The sequence below is a fragment of a genome, unplaced genomic scaffold (assembly GCF_019419815.1).
Source record: "Pyrus x bretschneideri cultivar Hongxiangsu unplaced genomic scaffold, Pyrus_bretschneideri_v1 Contig12, whole genome shotgun sequence".
Classification (NCBI taxonomy): domain Eukaryota; kingdom Viridiplantae; phylum Streptophyta; class Magnoliopsida; order Rosales; family Rosaceae; genus Pyrus; species Pyrus x bretschneideri.
The window spans coordinates 7,823,690-7,842,740 of record NW_025999413.1 but is presented as its reverse complement, the minus strand read 5'-3'; the positions used below and the strand labels follow the sequence as shown (position 1 = coordinate 7,842,740).

The 19,051-nt window shown below is 40.2% G+C and overlaps 4 protein-coding genes across 6 annotated transcripts; 1 reads left to right on the top strand and 3 right to left on the bottom strand.

Moving 5' to 3' along the window:
- The first annotated feature begins 428 nt into the window (after positions 1–428).
- On the top strand, positions 429–3,245 carry LOC125474548 (COP1-interactive protein 1-like). The gene is made up of 8 exons (XM_048578475.1): positions 429–611; positions 703–1,092; positions 1,174–1,605; positions 1,687–1,758; positions 1,870–2,118; positions 2,200–2,631; positions 2,713–3,144; positions 3,207–3,245. The coding sequence occupies exons 1-8, from the start codon at positions 429–431 to the stop codon at positions 3,243–3,245; spliced, it is 2,229 nt and encodes a 742-aa protein (XP_048434432.1).
- Positions 3,246–3,924: 679 nt separating this feature from the next.
- Positions 3,925–7,902, bottom strand: LOC125468202. Of its 3 annotated transcripts, none has more exons than XM_048578329.1 (5): positions 7,692–7,902; positions 5,231–7,547; positions 4,741–4,942; positions 4,454–4,650; positions 3,925–4,378 (listed from the first exon to the last, which is right to left on the bottom strand). In XM_048578329.1, exons 2-5 carry the CDS (start codon positions 7,536–7,538, stop codon positions 4,308–4,310), a joined length of 2,778 nt encoding a protein of 925 aa, XP_048434286.1. In that variant the 5' UTR covers positions 7,539–7,547; positions 7,692–7,902; the 3' UTR covers positions 3,925–4,307. The 3 variants fall into 3 exon arrangements, with proteins under 3 accessions (XP_048434286.1, XP_048434284.1, XP_048434285.1); XM_048578327.1 differs by having other exon boundaries at positions 5,231–7,539; positions 7,692–7,845; XM_048578328.1 differs by having other exon boundaries at positions 3,925–4,363; positions 5,231–7,539; positions 7,692–7,840.
- Positions 7,903–11,448: 3,546 nt separating this feature from the next.
- On the bottom strand, positions 11,449–13,630 carry LOC125474508 (scarecrow-like protein 23). Its single transcript, XM_048578324.1, has one exon. The coding sequence runs from the start codon at positions 12,968–12,970 to the stop codon at positions 11,621–11,623; it is 1,350 nt and encodes a 449-aa protein (XP_048434281.1). The 5' UTR covers positions 12,971–13,630; the 3' UTR covers positions 11,449–11,620.
- A 2,602-nt stretch (positions 13,631–16,232) lies between these two features.
- LOC103964159 (60S ribosomal protein L27) lies at positions 16,233–16,889 on the bottom strand. Its single transcript, XM_048578325.1, has one exon. It carries the CDS (start codon positions 16,863–16,865, stop codon positions 16,458–16,460), a length of 408 nt encoding a protein of 135 aa, XP_048434282.1. The 5' UTR covers positions 16,866–16,889; the 3' UTR covers positions 16,233–16,457.
- Between the last annotated feature and the right edge of the window lie 2,162 nt (positions 16,890–19,051).

The window sequence follows — 19,051 nt, the reverse complement described above, 5'->3', positions numbered from 1 at the left end:
AACTTGCTTTGATCCGTAATGGATTGAAGTATGCTTGCCTTGTCATTGCCCAACATGAGAAGAAAAACTTGTTTTGATCCTCAATGGATTGAAATGTACTTGCCTTGTCATTGCCCAAAATGAGAAGAAAAACTTGTTTAATCCTTCAAGGGTATTTCTTCCTATTTTGTTGAGTCACACGCCACGTGTACAATTTGTACAACACGTGGCGTATGCCATGTATGCCTTGACACTTCAAAACTTTAATGCATTGGTGAACATTTGTTTTACTGAAATTTCGATGTCTACAAGAATAACCTGCTTAATGAAGTGCATCAGAATACTAAGAAGGAACTCCAGCTAGCGATATCTAACCTTGAAGAACAGCTCAAGGAACAAAAGACTTTACCCACTAATGAGTTGGTGCATCCTCTTCCTTGTTTTTACACATGTTGTTACGATGCAGTTCAAAGCCTTTGCGCAAGAGCAGTGTTGAAGAATTAACAGATAAGCACTCGAGAGCCTTAGAACTTCATTCTGCTTTCGAAGCCCGCATTGTGGAAGCTAAGACGAAGTTGCAAGAAGCCATTGAAACATTCAGTCAGAGAGATTTGGAAGCTAATGGCATTTCTGTTGCCAGTGGTTTGCACTAAACTTTTTTGTAATTATTTTGCGGCTAAATATTGTCGCCTTATGGTTATTAGCTACATCTGTTTGCCACAGATAATTGTGCGCGAGGTCCTGCTCCAGCGAGAGATATCTGAACTTAAAGAACAGCTCAATGAACAAAGAGCACGAGAAGCTGCTTTAATATCTGAGGTTCAAATTCTCAAGGATGAGGTTGCTGAGAAACCTTTATTGCAGAATTCTCTCAAGGAACTGCAAACCAAGTCAGCTCGCTTTGAAGAAGAGAGAAGAAAACTAGCTGAGGCAAATATAAAGTTTAAAGAAGATGTGTCTACATGCAAGTACAAACAATGTGACCTTGAAGCAAAATATTCCACTGTCGTTGCTGAGAAGCACAAATCAGTTGAACAACTTCAGGCTGCAAAAAGGACTATTGAAGATTTAACGCAGCAGCATTCTTCTCAAGGGCAGAAACTACAATCTCAGGTTTGCACCAAACTTTTTTGTAATTATTTTGCGGCTAAATATTGTTGTTTTATGGTTATTAGCTACATCTATTTGCCACAGATATCTTCGCTTATGGATGAGAACCGTCTGCTTAATGAAGTGCATCAAAATACTAAGCAGGAACTCCAGCAAGTGATATCCAACCTTGACGAAAAGCTCAAGGAACAAAAAGCAGGAGAAGCTGCTTTAAAATCTGAGGTTAAATATCTCAAGGTTAAGGGTGCTGAGAAACCTTTATTGCAGAATTCTCTCAAGGAACTGCAAACCAAGTTAGCTCACTGTGAAGAAGAGAGCAGAAAACTAGTTGAGGCAAATAAAAAGCTTAAAGAAGATGTGTCTACGTACGAGTCCAAACAAAGTGAGCTTGAAGCAAAATATTCCACTGCCATTGCTAAGAATGATGAATCAGTTGAACAACTTCAGGCTGCAAAAAGGACAATTGAAGATTTAAAGGAGCAGCATTCTTCTCAAGGGCAGAAACTACAATCTCAGGTTTGCACCAAACTTTTTTGTAATTATTTTGCGGCTAAATATTGTTGCTTTATGGTCATTAGCTACATCTGTTTGCCACAGATATCTTCGCTTATGGATGAGAACCGCCTGCTTAATGAAGTGCATCAAAATACTAAGAAGGAACTTCAGCAAGTGATATCCAACCTTGAAGAACAGCTCAAGGAACAAAAAGCAGGATAAGCTGCTTTAAAATCTAAGGTTAAAAATCTCAAGGCTGAGGCTGCTGAGAAACCTTTATTGCAGAATTCTCTCAAGGAATTGCAAACCAAGTTAGCTCGCTGTGAAGAAGATAGCAGAAAACTAGCTAAGGCAAATAAAAAGCTTAAAGAAGATGTGTCTACATACAAGTCCAAACAACGTGACCTTGAAGCAAAATATTCCACTGTTATTGCTGAGAAGGATGAATCGGTTGAAAAACTTCAGGCTGCAAAAAGGACTATTGAAGATTTAATGCAGCAGCATTCTTCTCAAAGGCAGAAACTACAATCTCAGGTTGGCACCAAACTTTTTTGTAATTATTTTGCGGCTAAATACTATTGTTTTATGGTTATTAGCTACATCTGTTTGCCACAGATATCTTCGTTTACCGATGAGAACAACCTGCTTAATGAAGTGCATCAAAATACTAAGAAGGAACTCCAGCTAGCGATATCTAACCTTGAAGAACAACTCAAGGAACAAAAAACAGGAGAAGCTGCTTTAAAATCTGAGGTTGAAAATCTCAAGGCTGAGGCTGCTGGGAAGCCTTTATTGCAGAATTCTCTCAAGGAACTGCAAACCAAGTCAGCTCACTTTGAAGAAGAGAGCAGAAAGCTAGCTGATGCAAATATAAAGCTTAAAGAAGATGTGTCTACATACGAGTCCAAACAAAGTGACCTTAAAGCAAAATATTCCACTGCTGTTGCTGAGAATGATGAATCAGTTGAACAACTTCAGGCTGCAAAAAGGACAATTGAAGATTTAAAGGAGCAGCATTCTTCTCAAGGGCAGAAACTACAATCTCAGGTTTGCACCAAACTTTTTTGTAATTATTTTGCAGCTAAATGTTGTTGCTTTATGGTTATTAGCTACATCTATTTGCCACAGATATCTTCGCTTACGGATGAGAATAGCCTGCTTAATGAAGTGCATCAAAATACTAAGAAGGAACTCCAGCAAGCGATATCTAACCTTGAAGAACAGCTCAAGGAACAAAAAACAGGGGAAGCTGCTTTAAAATCTGAGGTTGAAAATCTCAAGGCTGAGGTTGCTGAGAAGCCTTTATTGCAGAATTCACTCATGGAACTGCAAACCATGTCAGCTCACTGTGAAGAAGATAGCAGAAAACTAGCTAAGGCAAATATAAAGCTTAAAGAAGATGTGTCTACATACGAGTGCAAACAAAGTGACCTTGAAGCAAAATATTCCACTGCTGTTGCTGAGAAGGATGAATCAGTTGAACAACTTCAGGCTGCAAAAAGGACTATTGAAGATTTAATGCAGAAGCATTCTTCTCAAGGGCAGAAACTAAAATCTCAGGTTTGCACCAAACTTTTTTGTAATTATTTTGCGGCTAAATACTGTTGCTTTATGGTTATAAGCTACATCCGTTTGCCACATATATCTTCGCTTACAGATGAGAACAGCCTGCTTAATGAAGTGCATCAAAATACTAAGAAGGAACTCCAGCAAGTGATATCCAACCTTGAGAACAGCTCAAGGAACAAAAAGCAGGAGAAGCTGCTTTAAGATCTGAGTTGAAAATCTCAAGGCTGAGGTTGCTGAGAAAACTTTGTTGCAAAATTTTCTCAAGGAACTCAAAGAGAAATTGGGGAAAACTGAAGCTCGACTGCAAAAAGAGGTAGAAATCGATTTCCCTGAAAAAAATCCACAGATAAGCTCTTGGGCAGCCAAAGAACGGGACACATTCATCTTTTAAATATTCTTTCTAACTCAGACGAATTGTAGGCTGAAAGCATTAAGGCGGCTGCAGCGAAAAGAAAGGCAAAGGCTTCCCCAATGCCTAGTGTTAAGTTCATTGTGGGAGTGGCTGTGGTGTCAGGGATCATCGGCCTCATTCTTGGGAAACGATACCAGATCAAGTTTTTGTGTTTTTGCTATCCCCTTGGTTGTTTGCAAAGCAAAACACAGATGGTTATGTATTATTCAAGTTTGTATTTAGTTTGTATATTGGGTTGCAGATGCTTTCGGAAATATAAGAATTTGTGCGTTTGTTGATACGAAAAGAAGAGGACAGTCTCAGTTGTTTTTGAGTCATATGGTCGGATCCCAAAATGAAATTATTTCAGGGCCGTTTGATAAGTATTTAATTTTCAGTTTTTATATTTCTTTTTGAAAATTAAAAACTGAAAACTCGTTCCGCAACTATTTTTGATTGTCAGCTACAAAGCCCCATTTTTCTACCATGTAAACTACCTACTTGTAATTGTTTGTTGCAGGAACTTGCCCAACCAATTCACATCCCTGAAGGCTGGCCGCGGTCACATATTTTTCCTCCTAATTTCCATCACTCTGCAGTAATGCCAGGGAAAGAATATAATTGGCCCGAGCAGTATCTCTAGACATGCGAGTTTGCTAAGTGCCTTGCTTCCCGTAGGAACTTGAAGAAAGTGGCGGTGGTGTGGTGAACTCATAAAGATGTTTGTCTTTGCATTATGTCCCGCCGGCTCACAGCGCTGTGTTTAACATTCTTCTTTAACCACTTTTAATCCGTTCAAAATTTCATTGTCATCATACCCTGTACATTGACCAACTGTCCAGTTTAACTCAAGATGTAGAAAAGATTATATCTTCGACGATAAATTACAAACCATACAAACTTAGTTACCTGAACCCAATTCTTCAACTTCATCAACCGAAAGTTGTAAAAGCCTCGAGTTCTCAGAGGGGGGATCAAGTGACATCCAATCAGGATTTTCAGTGTCTTCTTGGTGCATCTCCATCTCTGCTACCCACTCTTCGGCAATGCTGTTGCGGTCAAATGATATAGGATCCACGTACTTATGTTCTTTGTGCGTGTGAACCCTATAAGACAGTTGATTAGCAAAACATCTGTTTTCTTTGAGCAAAGAACATTGGGAATACAAATCAACAGAACCTATGGTTTCCACTTACTTCTGTTTTAGTTTGAGGTTGTATTGAAGGAAAACAAGATCATTAAGCCGCTGTTGTTCTACGCTGTTCCTTGTCTTGTGCAACTGTTCGAAAGGAATCTGATTCTCCTGACACGGAACTAAGCTGCAAGTTTGACTGAGAATACGAATTGCCAAGCGTGCGAGGTTTGGGCAACCACCACCATATGTCGACCACCATTCAGCTAAGACAAACAGAGAGTTCAAAGAAATGAGCCAAAAGATGCAAGAACATCCAAACTCTCTGCAGCATATCCTCAAAATAGGAGCCCTCGTACCGAATTTTAAAAATAAATAGATAAATTAGATGGTCAGGGTATATTTTATGCAATTTATCATATCTATCATTCTATTACATAAAAGTTAACTGAGTTAAAATATGGCTTAATTACCTTTCGTCTACATGTATAGCCAAGTAACTAAAGAAACCATGCGACACAAAATAACAATGCATTCTAATGAACTATTCTCACCAGGAAGCAGACTGTCCCTTGCTCGGACTGCCAAATTCCTCCCCAAATCTCCAACAGCATTTTTGTACAAGTTGATCTCTTTGATTACTTCATCTTGGACTTTTATATCAGGAACCAATCTCTCTATGCAGTCAAACATCCTCGACACAATTTCATTATGCATGTCTCCTTTGAAGCTATAAAAGAACTTGGGATTAAGGTAAAATCCTGCAGCGTGAAGGGGAAAATCCCACAATTTTTTCCATCTCTGATCTATAATGTTCCAGTACACCATATATTCTTCTTGCTTGACAAGTTCTATTTTGATTGTTTCTTTTGCTCGATACATCCCTGCAAAAACATATCCCATCGCTGGCCTCTTCTGGCTACCAACAATTCTCAAAACTCGCAAGAGCGGATTTGTTAAACGGGTGATCAAAATGCACGAAGACCAAAATGACTGATTGCTGAATATATCTAACACTGCCGATCCTTCTGGTGTTTTAGAAAAGGGGCAGCCCATCCACTCGTTTGAAGTAACCATCGACTGCAAATTATATTTAAGGTCAGCCATTTGTTTCAACGTCATAAAGTTTGTTGCAAACCTAGATACTCCCAGCCTAACAATGTCATTCCCAAACGTATACCTTCTCATCATGTTCAAAATGCCAACGTGTTTGTAGATAAATCTTGTAATAGATCTAGCCTGTTCAATTACAGAATTTATCCACTCAACCTTTCCGAAATCCTCGAGAATCGAATCTATGCAAGCAGCGGAACAGGGAGACCAGTACAGGGTAGGGAACGTATCCATCAACTTCTTCCCAACAACAGAAAATTGTTCTTCAGTATTTGTAATGACTTGCAAAACATGTCCCACTCCAATTTCTTCCACCACTTCCTTGAAAAATGCAAACAAAGCATCTGGGGAAAAAATAAAGTAAGAAGCATCCACAGATTTCAAATAGATTGTTCCTTCAGGAGAGTACACTGCAAAATTTAGCAAAGTTCTACCCTTTTCAGAATTCCATTGGTTGACTAGAAGAGAACAACCTGTCCTCGCCCAAGTTTCCTTGTGTTGTTGAATTTCACACTTCATTTCTTCAACTGCATTCTTCAACATCCAACCCCGAATGTCATCATATGAGGGTGCCACAGTCTCCTTTCCCCCAGAGGCAATTGCGTCAATCATTGGCTGGAAATAAACAGAGTTCTTCACTGCATCCAGGGGAGCCTGAATTTCATACAAAAACCGACCAATTGCCATATGTATTTGTTCAATGCTCAACCTTTTTACCTGGTAATCATTGCCGATGGTTCCATCATTCGCAGCCCCCAAAGCATTTTCATCCCTTACCCTCTTCTTCACACTCACATTTGTATTACTTACGCCAACGTCTTCATTTTCCAACAAATTTGAATTGGGAAAAGCAGTACCTAATGCAATAGGAACAGGAGGTGAAGCATTACTCAATTTCGTAACAGCATTAACTGAACCAGTTGCTGCTTTAGAAGGTCTACCCCTCCGCCTTACTCTTCTATCAATACTCAATCCAGCATCTTCCTGATCTACTGAAAAATTCAGTTTGATGCCAACTTCTTCGTTTTGCGATAAATTTGAATTGGGAAAATCATTGCCTACTGAAATAGGAAAAGGAGCTGAAACGCTACTCAATTTCGTAACACCGGCATGAACTGAACCAGAACAGGTAGCACCACCTGAAGGTCTACCCCTCCGCCGTTCTCTTTTATCAACACTTGTCCCACCATCTTCCTCTTCATCTACCGAAAAATCCAATTTGGGCACTCCAATTAATCCCTGCTGAGCATTACTCCTGTAAGAATTATCTACTTCAAGGGGCACATTCGTCAAATTATCACTTAACCTAATTCCTCCTTTCCCACTCATCCCACCAGCCTCCTCATCATTCACCACCGCATTCGAATCGTGTCCTACAACCAATTTATACTCTCCATTTTCACCCAATGAACCGTCAATTTCGCTAATACTACAATGCGGGTTAGCAACAATTCGACTCTTCCTCTGCCTAAACGCTGCAATCCCATCATCCAAACTCTGCAACATTGCGATTCTAACATCCGGCGGGGCCTGATCACAGGTAGGGCCATTGCCCTTCCGACCGGCAAGGTGGGATTTAAGCCGAGTAATCCCACCACCCTGAAACAACTTGCCGCAATATATACACTTTTTCAACTCAACTCTAACCCCATTGGGTTGGTCTTTCATGAAAAGTTGGCAGTGTTTCCATGCCGGGTCTTGTTTCTGGGGAGAAACAGCTACGGGCTCGAAACCCTCCAAAGATATCATCCTAATCAACTAAAATAATCAATCAATTAATCAATCAAATTACTAGCCTGTGAATATTTTTGAAAATTTTCTGAGAATTTAATATGTAGTGGTGAAGATTTTGCATTTTCCAGAAAGAATTCGAAGGAGAAGAGTGGGAAGAAGATGACTTACTTGTCTCTGGTGATTTCTCTCAGCCTTTGGAGCATTTTGGGAACACAGAGAGAGAGAGGAGGAGGAGGGGGAGGAGGAGGGGGTGGGGGTGTTTGGTTTGTTTGGGAGAGAGAAACGAGCGTCCGTGCGGGCTTTAGATGGATTTTTGTGTTGAGAAAAAAGGTCAACCAGTTTGTCAAACCGGTGAATTTTTTTTTGTTCTTTTAGCCAAAATGGGATTTGACTGTTATAACTTCTCAGAGCAAATCCAGCATGCTCCCTAGCATGGTGGATAGGGAACAAAAGCAACCCCATCCCCACTCAAACTAGCTCCAGCTTATTTGGGCAATTGGGTTAAGGGAGAGTCCGTGGGGGAGGGCAAAAGGGAGTCCAAGGTCCGAGCGCCTAAAGGGCTTTGTGATGCAAGGCTGACGTCAATCACGTTATAAAAAATTTTGCGTCAGGCACGTGCATAACACTTGCGCATGGGGGCGCGTTACTGACAAGATTTCAGGCGGTGGGGCCCGCGTGTTCACTTTGAATCTAAACCGTTTGATTTCTAGATCAACGGTCCAGTTTGTTCGGTTTTAAAAAAATTTAGAAAAAGAAATCAGAAATGTTTGGGTGGGCCACATGTCTCATTTTGGATTGTTGGATTTCAAATTTTTTGTAATCCGACGGTCCAAATTAATTAAGTTAATTAAAAAAAATTAAAACTAATTAAAAATCAGAAAAAAAAATTTAATTATAATTTTTTTTTATTTTTTTATAAATACCTTACCATTTTCTCCCACCTTACACCACATTTCAATATTTTCAATTGCCAATTGCCATGGGGGGCCTTCCTACACTGGAAGTGCTCTCATTTTGGCCTTTAAGATTTAAAATTAATAGAAATGTGCATGAGATTGTCCATCATAATCACTTTGTTCATTCCGTGAAAAATCTTCGTTAGAATAAGGAAACCTACCTTATACTATCACATCCCGGCCCGGGCCCCCACCATATCCTGGGCTCGACTCCACCGTAGCACGATATTGTCTGCTTTGGGCCCCGACCACGCCCTCACTGTTTTGTTTCTAGGAATTCACACGAGAACTTCCCAGTGGGTCACCCATCCTGGGATTGCTCTCTCGCTCTCTCGCTTAACTTCGGAGTTCCTACGGAACCCGAAGCCAGTGAGCTCCCAAAAAGCCTCATGCTAGGTAGGGACGAGAATATACATATAAGGATCACTCCCCTGAGCGATTGGGATCTTGCATACACTATACTAATAGTAAAGATGCGTAGTAGCGTTCAAAGATCACTCTTTGGCCTTTAGACTCGCTTTAGCGCCTTTGCCCTTTAAGTGACAAGGGGTGGTAAGACAAGGAGTAATATAAGAGTGGCTCGGTCATCATCAGGCCTCTCCTTATTCATTCTATAATTCAAAAGGTAACCGACTTTTTCTCCGGTTTCCGCAACCGTCACCATTTGTCACTACGATTACTTCTTCATTTTCCAACCAAGGATACTGGTGAATTTGATCGAGGAGACGGACCTCTATCTTGGCTGTCTAGCTATGACTAAAAAAACCTACTTGTGACAACTCAACACTAGAAGCTCATCCAAAGCTTGACCAGGAGATGGTTGAGCGCACAAGAAATAAACTAAAGCAAGAACCTGCGACTTCGCTTTTCCTCTTTACTTTCTGTATTCCCATATGCAATGATGGAGATGGGTCCTTGTGATCAGCAGAATTCTAAAACTACAGAACCAACTGGTTTCAAATCGGGGGAACACCATCCGAAGCAACAACCTCAACAATTTTTGTGTGTGTGTGAATGAAAGAGATATAGAGAGAGGTAAGTGATGGAGAAGTCAGGAGGGGTTTCACAATATAAGAAGGAAAAAGGTGGCAACCAAATCGAAAGGGGATAAAATGATAAAAATATCCTTAATTTTTGTCTAATCGTTTTGGCCCATGTTTATTAATTGAGAGTATTTTTCTAATTTTAGTCCAAATTTAATCGAAAATTTTTACGGAATAACCAAAATAATTGACGGTAGAGAAACTCATAACCACTTCTATTAATTTCAGATCTCAAAAACGAAAAAATGAATTATGCCGATCTCAAAGATCATAACTGCCCTTCAAACGACTAACTATTACTTTACCGGTACTAGGCCTGTTAAAAAGAGCCAAGGCCCTAATAGGCGGTCTGAGTTTAGTCCTATTTTAAGGTCTTAGGTCGGCCCAATCCGATCGTAGAGCTGGTTTTATTTGACTCGTTTTTAAATCGGTAGGTCATGGGGCTTACATTTTAAGCCTCGATTGGCCCATAACGAGCCTTAAGGATCGGGTCCTATTCGGCCCAATGTCAATAACAAGACCCTGTTGCACTAAATACTCGAGTGAATAACTATTTTACCTTTTAAAGAAAACATGTAAATATTTTACCTTATAAAGTAAACATGGTTTTTTCATGGAGAAGTACAAAGAAGGGAGATGATTTTCGCACGTTATTTATATATAATTTTCGGATCAAATAAAGAAAAAAAGAAATAAGAGAAATAAATAAATGTGAGCGTGCATTATGAGAAAAAAGTGTAGCACAAATTATTTCCGTGCGAAAGCTTCCACCCTTCATTTGCTATTGGCACAATGGCTCCCACATTTCACATATAAGATAATTAGGGCAACAGTCTTTGTACGTTAACTCAATTGGAGGTTTGGTCCTGAAATAAAAATCTAAGTATTAATTTCTAACTTATCATAATATGGAGCGAAAGTCCTTTTGGCGAACTCCGTTTAGAACTTTCACCCCTTAAATCTTTATTTTGGATGAAAGTTCTAACGGGGTTAGCCAAAATGACAATTACTCTACATTATAACAAGTTCAAAAATCAATGTTCACGAGTTTTTAATCCAGGAACCAAAGCTTCAATTAATCCAATTTTCTGATTGACATATTGACATGGAGGTATGCTGGTAGGGTAAGATGAGGAGGTTAGCAAGTGTTTAAAACTTGATTAAAAATGGTTGGAAAATGATATGTTAGTAAAATTGGGATTGAAATAATTTAAAGGTCACTATCATACGAGTTAAAGTGTGTGGAATTCCCTTCCAATCAACCTGTCAAGAACTGATATGCAACTATGAGAGGAAGAGAAGCACACCGAGCTTATCTGATTTTCTGACAAAGTGAGACAAGCTTTCATTTTCTAGGGTACAATTCCATGTGCACTCATTTCCTTTGTGGGGACTAGGCCATCTCCAAATTCCAATTTCTCACTTACCCCGCACATGTTAGATATAGGATGAGGGGACCTAGAAAGATCAGTCGTGTGCGTGAGTTAGTTCTAAACGTTGTATCATACCATTGATATATCACATTCAAAGTCTTAACGATCATAATTTTATAATCCATGCAGACGACTTACCGTAGCATATAACATTGATGTTTCTATTGATCCCTAAAATTATTTAGCACACAAAGGAGGATAAGTCTTGTCTCCCATGTTTGATTGCAACTTCCCACCAAGCCAAATATCATAATCCTCATCCTCTCATGACATTGCATCATCAAAACACACATTCAACTCTTCAATGAGTTAAACAATTGCACCTAATTTAACAACACAAATGATTCTTACTTCCTAAATAATAATAATAACAAGCCATGACCTATGGATTTTTTTTTTTTCCGGGTGGTGTAATACACACACCCCTTTCAGTTTTGATCGTCGAATTTCATAAATCACAAAATCCAAAGAACAAAAATTAATAAGAAATATGTGAGAAGTAAAAATAGATGCGTAGACAGCACCGCCTTCTTCTTTTCTTTAAACATATAACAAAGAACCGAAAAAAAAAAAAAAACTAACTACAATGTTTTGCTCCTTCAAAGAATTACAGCAAAGTGAAAAACAACTCCTCCTCCCCACTGTATCATGCTGGTCAAAGTATTTCAATCCAACGGCTGCCAGGCAGAGGCTGTGAGCAAGGAGAGGTCCTTCCAACCCAACTTCAAGCACCCATTCTCCTCCACCAGAGTGTACCCCTTCCACGGGAACATCCCAAGCAACAAGCTAGCCTGCGCCGCCGGGTTCCCGCCAAGCGAAACGGGCCCAAACCCAACCCGCTTCAACTCATCCCCCCACCTCTCCACCTTCACCTCCCCGGTTCTCTTCGGCCCGCCAACCGCCAGGATATTCCTAATCTCGCACCCAAACAGCTGCTGCTCCACCATATGCCTCTCCAGGCTGTCTGCGCCCAACCCGTCCCCGAGCGCATCAAACAGCGCGCTGTAGTAATGCAAGGCCTCCACAAACCTACTCAGGAAGCTGCCGCTGTGGCTCAAATCCTGCTCGGCGATCATGATCAGCTTCGGTCTCAGCGAGCCCAGCAATCTCAGCGTCGCCAAATCGCTGCCGGTGACGTCGTACAAGCAATGGTGCATCCAGTGGACCACGGTGGCCTCGCTCGGTCTGATTCCGAGTTGACTTAGGTCGGTTATGCTCCCGATTTTGCCCTCCAGCGGCTGGAACTCGAAGGGCAGGCCGAGCGAGCTCGCGAAATCGGCGAGTCTCCGTCCGGTCGACTGGAGGAGCTCCGAGGAGGACCCGAACCCGGTTATCCGCATTGACCGGATCTTCTTCGACCGCGATGCGAGGATGTGGAACAGTCCTGGCCACTGGAGGCCTTGCATTATATCCAAATCGATGACGTGGACGTGATCCTCGCCGTCCAGCGCCTGGAAAATCGCCTGATTGGACGTGAAGTGTGAGAATTTGACTAGCGGACTGATGGAGTTGTAGGATTGGAGCCCGTTGAAGATCCGCTGCGACTGAGCAAGCGTTAGGGTTTTGTTGGCGAGCGGAGAGTAGGTACCTAAGCAGGAGCTGATCACGCGAGTCTGAAGCGCATGCGAGAAATACGCGCCGACTCGTTCCGGCGACGACCCAAACGGCGATGATAGCTCCGCGATCTCAGGTAACAGGTCGCTGGCGTCGTCGAGGCTGTCCATGGCGACGAACTCGGCGCATTGTAGCAGAAGCCCCAACAGTCTCAACCCGTCCGACTCGCCCTCCGCCACCGGTTCGGTGTCACGATCGTCGGCAGTGCTTTCGCGGAAATTTCTGCCGGAATTGGGGCGTTTGGTGAAGGAGGGGTCTTCGGCGTCGGAATCGCCGCTTCCACTGCCGGCGAGGTCGCGGTCGACGCGCTTGGTCTTCATGGAGGAGGAGGAGGAGGTAGGGTTGTTATTGCTAGGGGTGGCGGCGGCGATTGGGGATTGAGGAACTAAGCTCTGAAGCATGACTGGTAGAGGAGGAGGAGGGAGGAAGTGTGTGATTGTCGATAGGGAGAATATAAAAAGCTCGGAAGCCTTCGAGCGGGAAGCGACAAAGAAAAGCGAGAAAGACAACCAAACGCCTGTACAGTGAGTTTTGCAGAAAGCTTTGTCAGAGAGAGAGGAGAGATAGTAGAGAGAGAAAATTGTTTGGTGAGAGAGAAAATTGTTTGGTTAGAGAGAAAGTGCGAGAAAGTGAGAGAAAATTAGGGAAAATGAGACGGAAAGTTTGATAACTTTAGAGGGGGAAGGGGATGCGTGCGAGCGTGTTGGGGGGTGGGTGAGGAGTTGACACGTGTGGGGAAATCCTCCTCGTTAGGTACTCCGTTTGGGGTTGTCGTTAAGTCCGTTTGTTGTGTTGGGGGATTCGACCAAAAAAAAAAGGGGGTCGGTCGATTGACGGATTAGTAGAATTAATTAAGGGTTGATTAGTTGATTAATGGTGTAATTAGCGTCATCTTCGGATTCTCGGATCGAGAGGTTTTGGGAAGATTATAGGGTGGGAAGGTTTGTCCTTGTGTTGACATTGATGTGTGTTAATTTTGTCTAATGTTTGTATGGTTGTATGCAAACATCTAGACCATTCAATATTCACGAGTTTTTGGAACCTTGGACGGCGGCTTTACAGCTGTACCAACTCAGATCCCAATTCGACTTCAACATTTATTCTTATTTGAGATTCCAAGTTGATGAGTCTAATTGACTGTAATCAAAAGAGACTGAAATGCTCATTTAGTATTTTTGACTTCCGAAAAAGATGGATAACCGTGTTTACCATCAATTGTCCTAATTAAAAAAAAAAAAAAAAAAAGAGTGTGATATATATTGTTAAAATATAATGGTCCAAAAGTAAAGTATTTTAGAGAATTTAACATGTAAATTTGAGTCACTTAAACGTATTGTACATTGTCAATTGATATATAATAGAATGATTCACATATCATGTCCTATATTCAAGAAGCTTAAATACAGTTAGGACTCCTATTGTCCTGAAGTTTAAATGTCAATCAACATAAATCGAGACAGTAAAAGCTTGTTAGGCATCTAGTATAGGAGATATTCTAGAGTCCGACTTCTTGAGCTCATTTGCTGCCTTGTATAGCACAAGTTCTAAGGTCTGAAATAGCGACTGAAAGTCTCTCTACCCCAATCCCGTTGTATTTCAAGTCCAACTACCCCACTCTCTAGTCCCATCATTCCAATCTTGGTCGTAGTTCGACTGGAGTATAAAAGAAACTTTTATGTACTACAGTCGAACTTCAAAAGATGTGTGAATTCGCTGGCTATACCTATTGCTTACCAAAATGATGAAAGATTCCAGGGTAGGTAGGTAGACTACAAAAGTTAGAAAACTAAAACTTGAAAAGAGTAGACTGAGTTAGTCAAGGACATCATAAATACTAATCTGAGTAATATCAGACTCGGGCTGTTGGTACTTCAACTGGTACAGAAGGCTTCTCTGGTTCCAGTGGTGGAGGTGGAGTGGCAAAGCACCGGCCGTGGTGGCATAGAGCAGCGGAGACTTCGGTCAGGCAACTCGAAAAGCTCATAAGCGCAAGTGTTTTGGTGAATAACTTGAGAGAGATGGATTTTTATCCCTTTGAATCTTGTTTTGTATTTAGGAGGGGAATTTGCAGACAAGGGTTGTGCTTTTGTTGTTTCTCTTAAGCATGATATATCATCTACTTAATGAATAAAAGCAGATGATACTAAGATTCCTATTGAAATTTTTTGGGTTCCGTTACAACAAAAGTGACTTCCGCACACGACTTTCTTCTCTACACTCCTATTTTTACAACCCTTGAATTGAATGAATCACCAGAGAATCAAAGGATAATCCAGGTGGTGATTACAAACAAGGACACGAGTGCAGAAGGGGAAAGAAACTAGGCGTGAAATCACCCCCCGTGTAGCATTCCAAATAGTTTACTTCGACGACTGCATAATTTTCGATGTACAAATTGAAAACGCCAAACATTGAGAAATTTTTTATACACCCGCCCAATGAAACAAGTCTCTCACGTATACGATCATTTGCCAATTGCCACATACATGCATCAAAGAGTAAATTGTAATAATGATCTCTTAACTTTAACTCAATCGGAGCAATTGTCCCTCAACTAAAAATCTATTATCATTGGTCCCTCAACTCATTAAAACATGCAGCTATAGTCCCTCAACTAAAAATCTATTACCATTGGTCCCTCAACAAAAAATCTATTACCATTATTCTCACAGCACAGCAGAATCAGTTTTTTTTCAAAGCACAACAATACCAAACCAGATCTAAGTCTTGAACAAAAACTATTGTTCTTAAATTTGACTACACATAAAAATCATCCAGAAAAGAATTGGCATGGAAATGTTTTCAACCAAAATTTCACGACAGCAAACCAATCCATCGAATGCTAGCAACCAGTTTAGCATCAGATGTTTTCATGATCAACGCAACACAAGAACCACGTAATTACAAGTAACATCCAAAAACAAGCAACAACTTCTATTCACGACTGTTAAATCACAAATCTAAACATTTTGACATGAGATGATTAGGGCATCTACCGCTAACCAAGAAACTCGACAGTCAACATAGAGACCACAGACAACAAAACTCCCTAAACAAAGAGTGACAAAGCGTTTTACAAAAGCAGCAATCTGCAAAACTTCCAATCACCAGCCATCAGTTGAAGACTCAATTCAACACATCATACTGAAAGATAAACAAAGTCTATCAATTGAAAATTCAATAGTACTTGTTAATAAAATGCTAAAACTTTGACTGCAACTTTTCAAATTTCTAGCAATTAGTAGAGAACATTTCATACCACGAAACCCCAACATAAACCAATCCATATACACACACTCCAACGACGTCTTAAGGTACAACTGTTTTCTACAAGACGAAGCATCAAAAATAAACACCATAACTAAACTATTTCTATTAACTAGCACTAAAGTTGACAAACAAGATACCTCACAGCAGACAATTTGTTCGTGATCGACCCTAAACACTGGAAAATCCAAAAGCACAACACTTGGGCAATTCCATAAAACAAAAATGCATCAGTGAACAGTAATCGAACTTAAATCGAAACATTACACGCATCACAGCTGCTCAATAGCCTACAACTCTAGAAACCCGATTCCTAATTATCCAAATTGAAACAGAATCAATACACAAATGATAAGCGTAAAGTAACTGCAGGAAAGAATCATATCAAACAACACAGAAGAACAATGCTGATATAAAATTGCAGGAAAATAAAGCAAAATCCAGAAAGACCCAAAATTAAACATCTCAGTAATACAAAATCTAATCACTCAAGCTAAACATTAATCCATAAAATCCATAAAAACGTCTCATTTCATTTCAAAATTAAACTTAAACTCGAAAAAACATAAACCCAAAATCAGACAGACCCCATTTCCAGTGCGGCGCCGTATGGAAAGGTCCTCAGAACCTGAGCTTGGTGAAGAACCACCTGTTCTTCCCGGTCTTGAACCGCTCCTCGAACCGCTTCTTGACCTCCTTCAAAGCAGTGACCTTCTGGTCCTTTGTCTGCAAGCACTCGACGTTGACGACGTCTTTGAGATCCACGTCCAGGGTGTAGCGCGTTGGCATCAGGTGCTGGTAGTTCACGAGCTTGATGAAGGCCTTCACTCTGGATTTCTTGGCCGTCTTCTTGGCGGAGTCCTTGCGGATGACCTTGCCTGGGTACTTCTTAATCCCCGCAACCAAACAGTGGCCGTAGGGACGGTCGCGGGTGCCCTCGTCGAAGGCGCGTACGATGACAGCCTTGCGCCCGGCGTAGCGGCCCTGGAGGTTGATCACCGCCTTGTTTGGCTTCAGAAACTTCACCATGGCTGGTTTCTCTCTCTTCTCTCTCACTCTCTCTCTCTCTGTCGCTCGGGTTTCGGCAAAGAGTGGGGAGGAAAAACCCTAGGAGAGAGATTTATAGTAATGGCGGCTCACTGAAACCCTAGGTTTTTTAAGACCTGGGCTGAACTATTGAGATTTTGTATTGGGCTTGGACTGGGCTGAGTTACTATTTTTTTTTCCAATCTCGTGCTTAATCGGGGCAACATCCAAAAAATGAAAATTGGGAACAGATTTCTCTCAAACGTAGGGTTGCTTCGGGTTAGACTTAATTAATTTTAGGAGTCGAAATCTTGTCACGCCGACATGGTGTGAGCCTACGTCTCTTTGATATCTTAGTTAGACTTAATTAATTTTAGGAGTCATTCCGTGTTACTGTATTACAATTTGGTAGTATTCTTCTTCACTTAAAAGTAAGAGGTCTTAAAGTTTGAATACTGTGGATGGCGAATTCAATACCAAATTAGGCTGCTCATTGTGTGATTTAGCCGAACTCTCCCTTCCTCTAGTGCAAAAATATCGATGTACTAAAAAATAAATTAATTTTAGGAAAAATAAATTTCAAGGTATAAGTTTCTTGTCTCCTAAACAATTATCTGTTCATATATTTGGTCATGCCTTTAGAGCACTTTTAGTGTAGTAAGGCCCCCTAGCCAATAGGCAACTTAATCCCCTTAAATAACCACTAAGTACTACGGTTTGATGGTATTCCTCTTCACTTGGAAGTAAGAGATTTTAGGTTTGATTCTCGTAAATGGCGAATTCGATACCAAATTAGGTTGCTCATTGTGCGACTTAGCTGAACTCCCCCTCTCCTTAGTGTAAAAATATAGATGCATTAAAAAAAATCCCCTTAAATGAACAATAACTGCCAAAGTGCAACTCCAACCCAAAACTAAATAACCCAAACAATTCGTTTTAAAATATTAGTATTTTTTATTTTATAAAATACTAACTTTATTTTTAATTTTGTGTAATAATAAATGATTGGTTGAAAGTATTTTAAAATATTGAAATGTAGGGTAAGAATCTGGTTAGGTATTTATAATTAATATATATATATATATTTTTTTTATTTATTTTAATTTTTTTAATAATTTAAATTATGACTAACGTCTTGCGTCATATAGACAAAGCGCTGGAACAGACGATTATTGTCTGACTTCTCCATTGAACTCACCTTGAGTGCAATTGCTCAAGTAGGCTATAGTGTTTTGGCCTTTGGGAGGGGTGAAGTGGATTTGATTGCCAATCCCCAAAGCAATAAGCAACAGTAGTGTTGGTCTTATATAAGGCTAGGCATGGCTTTGGATGTGATTCGTTAGGACACGTGTAGTGCTCCTTGTTAAGGTTAGATAAAGCATATAGATGGTATTGCCCACAACTATAGCCCTCCGTCAGACTCAGAAGGATAATAACCATGATCATCTTTAGAAATATCTTTTCAAGTACACAGTGAGACTAAATTCATCTTTTTTCTCTTAACGTAGATAATATCAATTGTTCAAAAAAATAAAAATGTATACGGTGCCATCTTTTTCAAGGATAATAACAGGGGTTTACGAATTGCTTCTCTCCTCCTCCCATAACTTGTCCTTGTTGGATTTTCATAGCTCAGTTTGCATGCAGGCCAAGTAATAGAAACCAGCAAAGCTTGCACAAACGTATTCAAGTTGAAATAACAACAAAATTACAGAGAGAGAGAGAGAGAGAGAGAGGGCGTGCAAAAACTCCAGTGCTGCAAGAGTGGAATCAATGTATACAATTTACAAATTGAAAATCCAAAACCAAAAATTATTTTTAGTTGATTTTAAACATAAAAAGTAAAAGAAAGAATACGAAATAGTTATTAAACAGTTCTTAAAAAGTAAATTGAAATCACTACCATCTTCGGCAAACATGAATCAATTAAATATTGCAGTAGATACAAAACTTGATATATGAAACCATACAATCAAAACATATACATAGCATAGAAACTATACATCAACCATCCAAAATCAATTTTCATTTCCTTTCCAAAATTTATAAGTAAGGCATGAAAAAGGCATATATAATCAACTATAAAACGTGATCTCTTAGTACTACAGTACAGTGATATTCATCTTCACTTGTAAGTCAGAGGTTTTAAGTTCAATTCTCACTAAAAACGAATTTGAACCACATTATTG

What these genes read in the sequence shown, in the direction of transcription:
- LOC125468202 (XM_048578327.1), bottom strand. Translation starts at nt 7,726, where the DNA reads ATGCTCCAAAGGCTGAGAGAAATCACCAGAGACAA. An exon ending in AAGGGACAGTCTGCTTCCTG is followed by an intron (nt 4,943 to 5,230) that starts GTGAGAATAGTT and finishes TGTTTGTCTTAG; the next exon opens with CTGAATGGTGGTCGACATAT. An exon ending in AACCTCAAACTAAAACAGAA is followed by an intron (nt 4,651 to 4,740) that starts GTAAGTGGAAAC and finishes ACTGTCTTATAG; the next exon opens with GGTTCACACGCACAAAGAAC.
- LOC125474548 (XM_048578475.1), top strand. Translation starts at nt 429, where the DNA reads ATGTTGTTACGATGCAGTTCAAAGCCTTTGCGCAAGAGCAGTGTTGAA. An exon ending in GGCAGAAACTACAATCTCAG is followed by an intron (nt 1,093 to 1,173) that starts GTTTGCACCAAA and finishes TATTTGCCACAG; the next exon opens with ATATCTTCGCTTATGGATGA. An exon ending in GGCAGAAACTACAATCTCAG is followed by an intron (nt 2,632 to 2,712) that starts GTTTGCACCAAA and finishes TATTTGCCACAG; the next exon opens with ATATCTTCGCTTACGGATGA.
- LOC125474508 (XM_048578324.1), bottom strand. Translation starts at nt 12,970, where the DNA reads ATGCTTCAGAGCTTAGTTCCTCAATCCCCAATCGCCGCCGCCACCCCT.
- LOC103964159 (XM_048578325.1), bottom strand. Translation starts at nt 16,865, where the DNA reads ATGGTGAAGTTTCTGAAGCCAAACAAGGCGGTGATCAACCTCCAGGGC.